Source organism: Priapulus caudatus, unplaced genomic scaffold, assembly GCF_000485595.1.
Source record: "Priapulus caudatus unplaced genomic scaffold, Priapulus_caudatus-5.0.1 Scaffold7, whole genome shotgun sequence".
Classification (NCBI taxonomy): domain Eukaryota; kingdom Metazoa; phylum Priapulida; class Priapulimorpha; order Priapulimorphida; family Priapulidae; genus Priapulus; species Priapulus caudatus.
In genome coordinates, this window is record NW_014577068.1 from 33,330 (window position 1) to 44,319 (window position 10,990).

The 10,990-nt window shown below is 39.7% G+C and overlaps 2 protein-coding genes across 2 annotated transcripts; one reads left to right on the forward strand and one right to left on the reverse strand.

Annotated features, from left to right (window-relative positions):
- The first annotated feature begins 538 nt into the window (after positions 1-538).
- LOC106805642 (P2X purinoceptor 7-like) lies at positions 539-4,787 on the forward strand. Its single transcript, XM_014807331.1, has 5 exons — positions 539-550; positions 2,143-2,244; positions 3,050-3,094; positions 3,258-3,338; positions 3,645-4,787. The coding sequence occupies exons 1-5, from the start codon at positions 539-541 to the stop codon at positions 4,173-4,175; spliced, it is 771 nt and encodes a 256-aa protein (XP_014662817.1). The 3' UTR covers positions 4,176-4,787.
- Positions 4,788-4,798: 11 nt separating this feature from the next.
- Positions 4,799-5,966, reverse strand: LOC106806143. Its single transcript, XM_014808010.1, has 3 exons — positions 5,875-5,966; positions 5,591-5,721; positions 4,799-5,301 (listed from the first exon to the last, which is right to left on the reverse strand). The coding sequence occupies exons 2-3, from the start codon at positions 5,611-5,613 to the stop codon at positions 4,932-4,934; spliced, it is 393 nt and encodes a 130-aa protein (XP_014663496.1). The 5' UTR covers positions 5,614-5,721; positions 5,875-5,966; the 3' UTR covers positions 4,799-4,931.
- Between the last annotated feature and the right edge of the window lie 5,024 nt (positions 5,967-10,990).

A 10,990-nucleotide genomic window follows, 5' to 3' on the forward strand; every position in this document is an offset into this window, starting at 1 on the left:
TCAGAATGATTCTGAACTCGCGCACTAATGGCTTGCAGCCAATCCAGACATTGCGCATACTAATCCTCGAGATTTCTCGTTTTATGTCGACACTCGGGAAACTGGGGGAGCCTTCAGTCTACATAGGGATACAACATAACACCCTCAAAAATAGCGAAAACTAGGAACGAGAGCGATCAGTATTTTGGCGTGTTCCGTGGCCCAAAAAAATAAATTTGTAATCGGGCAAAAAGGAGAGAGGGCATGCCGCTTGTTTTTGGGGTCAAAAGCGTTCTTTTCTGATACCAATAGAAATTACAGTGGCTGTGAAAAGGTTCACTTGTATAATGCCACGTGGTGGGAGCATAAGAAGATCTTGACGGAGTACTTAAGAAATAGACCTTGTACAGCAGAAAGCCCACTCGTAATCGTGCTGGAAGAATACATCACATAAGCGAATTGTTCCTGTTGTCCAGTGTGTTGATATAAAGACAGATTGAACTTAGAAGAGACGTCAGACAGTCAGAAAAGATGATGAATGAGAGTACAGCCTAAAATTATGGACAACTTGGTAGGACCAATATTTGTGTATAAGTTGATTTTAACAATAACGAGAAAATTATTGTCATAATGATTCAAGGAGTTGATTATTTGCTAGAAGAAAATTCCACACAAAGATAGCATCGGCGTATTTTGCTAAAACTCAGAACGCAAGCCGCTGTGTGAACTAAACGTCAATAGAACAACAGGTATATCTAAAACACAATTATTAGTGCAAACCCAGGGTTTCTTTGACGTCTAGGAGTATTATGAAAAGAAACTACGCCAATTGAAAAAAACACTCAAACCTTTACGCCTACAAGTACAAGTAACATATATACAAACATAGATCGAAGTAAACACGCAGGGCCGATAAGCAAGAAAATACGCTAAAGCTAAGCTCGCGTTATAAGGATTGATATAACTTTAAGTATTAAGCATACGTACAATTACATTGAGCTGTAGTATTCTTTGACATATATGCGTACATGGCTTATGGCTTCAAACGCGCGCCAACCGGCACAACGGACACGCAACAATGTAAGCAAAAGTATTGGGCAACGTAGAAGCAAAATTACTTTTTCTATTGACTGCCCGCGGTTTGCTACAGATAGTGATCATAAACAACCATTGCAACAAAAAGGAAGAACTACAGAGAAGAAAGAAAATTCAAACACGGAAAATAAGAATCGAAAAGAAAATCCTAATTAACCATGCCTGGGACATATGAAGGCTAACACCATGTCGCTAATCATATCAAAAAAAAAAGCCACAGGGTAACATATTTGCGTTAGAAAGAAGGTTAAAATAGCTGCCTTAAATCGATAATAACTCATATAGCAATCTACACGAATACCTCGTGTACATGTATAGAGATATGTTTAACATGTAACGTAATGAATCCACTGCAAGTGGCCACTGGCCAGTGCATGTGATGGTGGTACTGTGTAGTTTTTGCTTGCGTTAATTGGTTACAAGGTGGTAGCCTCCTCTATTGCAGGCCTGTAGCCTTGCGTAGGTAAATGGATGAGTGCTTACCTATTCTGTCTTGCAAATAGTTGTTGGCTACTACGTACGATGAGAGGCTTCCATTTTTAATCTGAAGACACTTAAACGTACGCGCCATATCGTGGCAACTTTCATAACGATCCCAACAAACATTCCTTTGAGAAGGTTCCTGATACCATATCCCTGTGCATTCCACTGTTTCGGCGTGTATGTGAACACATTTGGACTAACAGGGTTACTAGAATCCCACCACTCCACCACAGAGTCACCACCGTAGACGTTAGATGAGCGCTGTCGCTCCGCGGCACTTGTTCACATTAAAAACATACGCGTCGCACGAACGAATACTACACGCTGCTTGCTACACACTGTACATGCGCCAGCGGGAACACATTTCAGGCTACCGTACGCCTGCGCAGGATTCTTCTACAAGCTACGCCGTGCTTCAACAGTTCTTTTGCCGCCTTATAGTGCCGAGAGCTCAGTTTATTTGTTACGGACATTTACGGTTTTCAGAGCCAAGTGTACTGATTTACTTGTTTATAACAGTGTACATAGATAGCCCTTGAATGTGGTCTGGTAACATAAATAATGGACCTTTCTCTGTTTTTGCAGGAGTTGGTAGTTTCATTTGTAGATGACAGTCACTTTATTCTTGTCAACATTGGAAAGAGCACTGACACGCTACAACAAATGGCAGTGCTTTCTTCCGGCAAGGTAACTTTTGCTTCATACCAATTACAAGCTGCACGTTGCTTTTACATGTTCTGTCATTTGGACACACGTCCGTTTAGGTGCTTCAAAATTATAATCAATAGCAAATATACCATTAGACCCTATTCGATGGTGATGGAATTATTAAAGCCGCACTATGCGCATCTACACGCTAATGTCTCCAGTACTAGACTAGCAAATACTTCGTGTTATGCATAATCACACTACCTTATGACAAAATAAACTCTAGTTCCTCCCATTTCACTGTGCGTTGTCTTATAAAAGGCATTTGAAAATACCTCCAATTTGGTTCAAATTCTCCGATGTTGTTGACACTTTCGCGTTGCCTTGCCAAGCAACCGCACAGCGGTGCTGCGGTACAGCGGTACGGGTGTAGCAAATATAAAAACATGTGACGTCACCCAACCGTTTCTTGGCGAAATGGTTTGGCAAACAATTTAGCGTTGGCGCCAGATTACCAGATTTCGCACCTCTTTCTTGTGGGTTTTAAGCAAACGCGCACTGAAATGGGAGGAAATAGTTTATTTTGCTATAAGGTAGTGTGATTATGCATGACACGAGATATTTGCTAGTCTAGTACTGGAGAAATTAGCGTTTGGATGCGTATAGTGCGGCTTTAACTTGAAATAATGATTGAAAATGAAAAACACCTCATAGATTATAACACTTGAAGTATTGCATTTTGAAACTAATTTATTTACATTATCACCTAATTTTTGATTAATGATAGTAATACACTATCAACTTCTATGACTTTACAGTATATATGTGATATTGCTTTTCACAGAAAAGGAAATTAAAACGGCAAAGAATTGAGGAAAAGAAGTCTCGGGTTAGTAACATAACATTAAATTAGTTTTTGTGCAATTACAAGAAATTAGTATTTAGTTATCAAATGTTTTATTTTGCACCATACATGCTCCGATTTTGTACAACACTGTACAATACATGCAGTTATATCTGTTTACAATAAAACTAGGTACCTCTAATTACAGGCTCACAGGAGTTGGAAGTTTGATACTACAGAAACCGGTGTGGCAGACTCACAGCCGTCAACCAGTGGCACTTCTGCAGAGGTTTGTTTTTTGTGTGAAAATACAACGTATGTCAATTATGTTTCTCTTATGATATTTAAACGGCATTATCAAACCAACTATTCAAACACATGTCATTGAAAAAATCAAATATAGACTAAACATGTTACAAAATTAACACCAGACACATACACTGTTCACTACAGATAACTTACAGTTCCTAATCAATACTGATAAACATCACTTGTCAATTACGGTTAATTCTGTTACATATATATTCTGTAACAAAATAAGTAAATAAAAATTATATTAAAGTTAGTTATTATAATTAAACAATTTCACTTTCAGGAGTATGTCAAAATGTTGCCAAGGTGGCAGCTGGAAAAGTCACTTCTGGCTGTAACGAATCATGACGTCACCAAAATCCAGGAGACTGCGGCAGCGGCAGCGGCAGCGGCAGCAGCAGCAGGAGGAGACCCTGATGGGACGCCACAACCACCAGCATTTTGCCAGTGTGGCAACTGTGTGGACATGCCCACACAGCTGGAACAGCTCTGCTGCAGGAAATCACGTGGGTTATGTGTAACTGTGGTGGCAGAATTTGCCACCATATGCCTGAACAGAGCTGTTTTAGCGGTCGCTCTGTGCTACAGAGAAGACTTGCTCTGTCTACCAGAAGCACGAACCAACGATGCAATGCGCCATGCGGCGTATCGCCAGTTTGTATACTGGAGAATGGGTTCAACCGGTAAGGGACGAGTCGTGATACCATCATGTGTTGTGAATTCCATTCGAAATTCTCATCCATCAGAAAATGATCATTATACCGGATTCCGTGTAGGAGCAGTTTCTACTATTCGGCAACATACTTTCGATTAAGAATATACTTTCAACTAACGTCAACTTGTGTGGCAACAGTAAATGCTAAGGCAGATTCATCAGTGTTACAAGGCATAACGGTATCACCACTTGTCTTCACTTAGCAGTTGAACCCATTCTACACCGACATGCTGCACAGCGATAACAGTTTATGTACGACTTATCGTTATCCTTTTCTAGATTATATACGAACACGATTTTATCTGAGAAAATCAATAATATACAAATGTTAAATTTACGGGTCCTATCTGTCACATGTATAGAGTTGCGTGAAATGGCCATCTTGTCACGTGGTCTCGTTGTAGCGCCGTTTCCTGCAATTGATGTACAGATGTAAATTAGTTATATTCATGTCAAAGTAAATATTGCAGCATATTTATATAAACTGAAAACATTGTTTAGTAGCATATAATCTATTTCTTTTAACGTTTGGAGTATATAATAATTACCATGGAATGTTTGCATTTCCAAATTATTATTTCTCAGGAATGTACCCTTCCCCTTGAGATATATTGTTTGTTTAATGATTTTTCTATAAATGCCCTTTATGATATGTTAAAATCACTTGCATATAATTATATGGGTATTTTTTTAATTAAAAATTTAAGCAAGTTCAACTCAACTTTTCATTGCGTCAGCTAGTGCAATATTTTGTAAATATACATTTTATACTCACTACTATATATTCCAAGCCCAAATATACTACCTAATTAATTAGAAACACAACTTGTGTATAATATGCCTTTACTTGCCATGTTACTCGCTGTCATCAGTAGAGGATTCCTCTGTTTGTGCCATGAAGCCTGGTTCCTTACTATTTACACGTGCAACATAGGACTTGACTTCCGATGCCATGTCTTGCTTTCTTGCTCCATATCGTGTGAACCATGTCTGGAGCAGCTCCTCCTGGCTCGGCTTCGGCGCCGTAGCAATGTTTTTCAGCACACGTGTGGGATCACTCTCCATGAGGCCCGCAGCTTCCTCTAGTCTTCCACCTTCTGCGGCGTGTTCTTCACGTTTCCGCAGTACCATTTTCTGCAGTAATGGTATGTAGCTGAAGTGGTTCTTCACTTTGACGGGTCGCAGTCTCCACTGTTTTGTCGCTTTTGACCATTGAGTGTGAAAGCTGCAAAAAGCATTTGTAAATAAAAAATCGTAAGCAATACATGTATGTAAAGCTGATAATTTCACAAGTCATTTATACTTTTTGCATTTTAAACATGTTGTTAATGAGATGAATGTTCAATGTTAATGCAGGTTATACAGTTACACTATATTTGATTACATCTGTAAAACTGAAATCAATGATCTTACCAAATGTATATATGTATGAATATTCGTGATTTCATTCAAGACTAGCAAAATATAAAGCATAGAAGTTGTTGAAAGTAAAAACAATGTTTGCTGTTACTCACTGAGTTGTTAGTAATGTATCCATATGAAAACTTGCATCAACTTCCCTGACTCGTCTCGAGCGTACTCTCTGTCATGATGAGCATTGTGGTCGATGGCTGCTATCCTGACACAGAGGTCGTGACCTAGGTAGCTGCAAGATAGTGTATAACAGCAAGTTGTTAAAATGAAGGGGCATATGATTTTCAAAATTTTTTGTTTACATTAGCGAGAAAATTGTGCAGTTCAGTATTGCTGCCGAATATCATTGCAATCATTGTAACTTAGGTCGTAATTTAGTTAATACCTGAAGCCATATCTTTCCGAAGCATAGGCTATTACCAAGCTGTGGAAATTTTCCAAGTCTTCAGTTGTTCTGAACAAAGAAAGTGTAGCGTTATATTATATGGTTACCGACAAAAATATGCAGCGGCACGCTCCCCCTACTGGCAATTTAATACAAAACAGGAAATTACATATGGGAATTCGTCTAACGGGCGCGACGCGCTTATTAGCGGGCAGGATCAACACCTCTCAGGCGACGCTTCTCTGGTATCCGGTCTCTCATCTGAGTGCGAGTGTGGGTGAGGTGTCGCTTCCCGCTACTTCTACACACAGATCTACTTGAATATGTATGGACCCCCTTACTACTTAATCATTTTGATCACTTCTTTACTCATACGCAGGCTGTAAGATGCTGGCTGTGGTATTTACTTTGCAAATATAAACTGGTCGCAAATTTTACTATTACACGCCTGCCATATAAATATTTGGAATATTTAGTGATAATTATAGTAAAGTTAATTACTGTCAATTACTAATTTTTACCTGTCCTGCCTAAGTATTTATTTCGTCCACAGACGGCTGTGCCCGGGACGCGAAATTTTTTCCCCCACGAGAGCTCCGGACCCACTATAGATAGTGTTTTGTAATATATGGTTCGTATATATATGGTTGGGTTCAGTGGCGCGTGCGTTCCTTTGTGTGCACGTACACGTGCGTGTGTGCGCCGCGTGTGCAGGTACACGTTTGTGCGTGCGTGCGCTGCGTGCGTGTGTGCGTGTGCAGGTACACGTGTGTGCATGTGTGCGTGTGTGTGCGGTACACGTGCGTGCGTGCATGTGCACGTAGACGTGCATGCGTGCGTGCGTGCTGTGGCACGTACACGAGCGTGTGCATGAGTGTGTGTGCACGCACACGTGCGTGCGTGCGTGTGTACGTGCGTGTGTACGTCACGTGCGTGCGTGCGTGCGTGCGTGCCGTGCGTGCGTGCCGTGCGTGTGCTTGTATCGAACAATATCACATCGAAACATCATCTGCTTGCTGCCAACCCGTTAAACTCCGCATGTGCGCATATGACGTCAATGTTTATAAACATGAAACATCGCTGCTCCGTCAATACACGCGAAACGCAAGAGAAATACAACGATGGCGAAATATACAGCTGTGTACACACACGCAGCTAGGGTCTGCATAGCTCCCAATCCAATTGGTTGTATACAATCTCGTATCTCAAACTCCTGTTTATGGTGCATTGTGACCTAACCTATAAAACCAAAAAAAATATTTGTTTGTTATTAAATTGTTGTAAATTAAATCATGTAAATATGGATAAACATAGAAAAATACAGAAGAACAGAAAAATAATGAAAGAACGGATGGATTCGATCCAACGACATTTCAGTCGTGTCGTCTCTGGAGGCGACACGCTCAACCCACACTCCCACTCAGATGAGAGACCGGATACCAGAGAAGCGTCGCCTGAGAGGTGTTTGATCCTGCCCCGCTAATAAGCGCGTCGCCGCCCGTTAGACGAATTCCCATATGTAATTTCCTGTTTTGTATTAAATTGCCAGTAGGGGGACGTGCCGCTGCATATTTTTGCGCGGTAACCATATAATATAACGCTACACTTTTTGTTAGTAACAACTGAAGACTTGGAAAATTTCCACAGCTTGTAATAGCCTATGCTTCGAAATGATATGGCTTCAGGTATGACTAAATTACGACCTAAGTTACAATGATTTGCAATGATATTCGGCAGCAATACTGAACTGCACAATTTCTCGCTAATGTAAACAAAAATTTTTGAATCATATGCCCTTCATTTAACACTTGCTGTTATATCACTATTCTGCAGCTACCTAGGTGACGACCTCCGTGTCAGGATAGCAGCCATCGGCCACAATGCTCATCATGACAGAGTACGCTCGAGACGAGTCAGGGAAGTTGATGCAAGTTTTGCATATGGATACATTACTAACAACTCAGTGAGTAACAGCAAACATTGTTTTACTTTCAACAACTTCTATGCTTTATATTTTGCTAGTCTTGAATGAAATCACGGAATATTCATACATATATACATTTGGTAAGATCATTGATTTCAGTTTTACAGATGTAATCAAATATAGTGTAACTGTATACCCTGCATTAACATGACATTCATCTCATTAACAACATGTTTAAAATGCAAAAAGTATAAATGACTTGTGAAATTATCAGCTTTACATACATTTTTATTTACAAATGCTTTTTGCAGCTTTCACACTCAATGGTCGAAAGCGACAAAAACAGTGGAGACTGCGACCCGTCAAAGTGAAGAACCACTTCAGCTACATACCATTACTGCAGAAAATGGTACTGGCGGAACGTGAAGAACACGCCGCAGAAGTGGAAGACTAGAGAAGCTGCGGGCCTCATGGAGAGTGATCCCACACCGTGTGCTGAAAACAATTGCTACGGCGCCGAAGCCGAGCCAGGAGGAGCTGCTCCAGACATGGTTCCCACGATATGGAGCAAGAAGAGCAAGACATGGCATCGGAAGTCATAGTCCTTGTTTTGTTGCGTGTTTTGTTATTTACATGTTGCACGTGTAAATAGTAAGGAACCAGGCTTCATGGCACAAACAGAGGAATCCTCTACTGATGACAGCGAGTAACATGGCAAGTAAAGGCATATTATACACAAGTTGTTTCTAATTAATTAGGTAGTATATTTGGGCTTGGAATATATAGTAGTGAGTATAAAAATGTATATTTACAAATTGCACTAGCTAACGCAATGAAAAGTTGAGTTGAACTTGCTTAAATTTTTAATTAAAAAAATACCCATATAATTATATGCAAGTGATTTAACATATCATAAAGGGCATTTATAGAAAAATCATTAAACAAACAATATATCTCAAGGGAAGGGTACATTCCTGAGAAATAATAATTTGGAAATGCAAACATTCCGTGGTAATTATTATATACTCGCAAACGTTAAAAGAAATAGATTATATGCTACTAAACAATGTTTTCAGTTTATATAAATACTGCGCAATATTTACTTTGACATGAATATAACTAATTTACATCTGTACATCAATTGCAGGAAACGGCGCTACATTAACGAGACCACGTGACAAGATGGCCATTTCACGCAACTCTATACATGTGACAGATAGGACCCGTAAATTTAACATTTGTATATTATAGATTTTCTCAGATAAAATCGTGTCGTATAATCTAGAAAAGGATAACGATAAGTCGTACATAAACTGTTATCGCTGGCAGCATGTCGGTGTAGAATGGTTCAACTGCTAAGTGAGACAAGTGGTGATAACCGTTATGCCTTGTAACACTGATGATCTGCCTTAGCATTTACTGTGCACACAAGTTGACGTTATTTGAAAGTATATTCTTAATCGAAAGTATGTGGCCGAATAGTAGAAACTGCCTCCTACACGGAATCCGGTTAATGATCATTTTCTGATGATGAGAATTTCGAATGGAATTCAGCACACATGATGGTAATCACGACTCGTCGCCTTACGCGTTGAACCCATTCTCCAGTATCAAACTGGCGATACGCCGCATGCGGCATGCATCGTTGGTTCGTGCTTCTGGTAGACAGAGCAAGTCTTCTCTGTAGCAGCGAGCGACCGCTAAAACGCTCTGTTCAGGCATATGGGGCAAATTCTGCCACCACAGTTCAACATAACCACGTGATTTCCTGCAGGCAGAGCTGTTCCAGCTGTGTGGGGCATGTCCACACAGTTGCCACACTGGCAAATGCGGTGGTTGTGGCGTCCCATCAGGGTCTCCTCCTGCTGCTGCTGCCGCTGCCGCTGCAGCTGCCGGCAGTCTCCTGGATTTTGTGACGTCATGATTCGTTACAGGCCAGAAGTGACTTTTCCAGCTGCCACCTTGGCAACATTTTGACATACTCCTGAAAGTGAAATTGTTTAATTATAAAACTAACTTTAATATAATTTTTATTTACTTATTTTGTTAGCAGAATATATATGTAACCAGAATTAACCGGAATTGACAAGTGATGTTTATCAGTATTGATTAGGAACTGTAAGTTATCTGTAGTGACAGTGTATGTGTCCGTGTTAATTTTGTAACATGTTAGTCTATATTTGATTTTTTCAATGTGTTTGAATAGTTGTTTGATAATCCGTTTAAATATCATAAAGAAACATAATTGACATACGTTGTATTTTCACACAAAAAAACAAACCTCTGCAGAAGATGCCACTGGTTGAGGCTGTGAGTCTCAACACCGTTTTCTGTAGTACTCAAACTTCCAACTCCTGTGAGCCTGTAATTAGAGGTACCTAGTTTTATTGTAAACCAGATATAACTGCATGTATTGTACAGTTGTTGTAAAAAATCGGAGCATGTATGGTGCAAAATAAAACATTTGATAACTAAATACTAATTTCTGTAATTGCACAAAAATTAATTAATGTTATGTTTACTAACACCGAGACTTCTTTCCTCATTCTTTGCCGTTTTAATTTCCTTTTCTGTGAAAAGCAAATATCACATATATACTGTAAAGTCATAGAAGTTGATAGTGTATTACTATCATTAATCAAAAATTAGTGATAATGGTAAATAAAATTAGTTTCAAAATGCAATACTTCAAGTGTTATATCTATGAGGTTTTTTCATTTCAATCATTATTTCAAGTTAAAGCCGCACTATACGCATCCAAACGCTAATTTCTCCAGTACTAGACTAGCAAATATCTCGTGTCATGCATAATCACACTACTTATAGGCAAAATAAACTATTTCCTCCATTTCAGTGCGCGTTTGCTTAAAACCACAAGAAAGAGGTGGCGAAATCTGGTAATCTGGCGGACCAACGCTAAATTGTTTGCCAACATTTCGCCAAGAACGGTTGGGTGACGTCACATGTTTTTATATTTGCTACACCCGTACCGCTGTACCGCAGCACCGCTGGCGGTTGCTTGGCAAGGCAACGCGAAAGTGTCAACAACATCGGAGATATTTGAACGGCAAATTGGAAGGTATTTCAAATGCCTTTTATAAGACAACGCACAGTGAAATGGGAGAACTATGAGTTATTTTGTCATAAGGTAGTGTGATTATGCATAACACGAAGTATTTGCTAGTCTAGTAC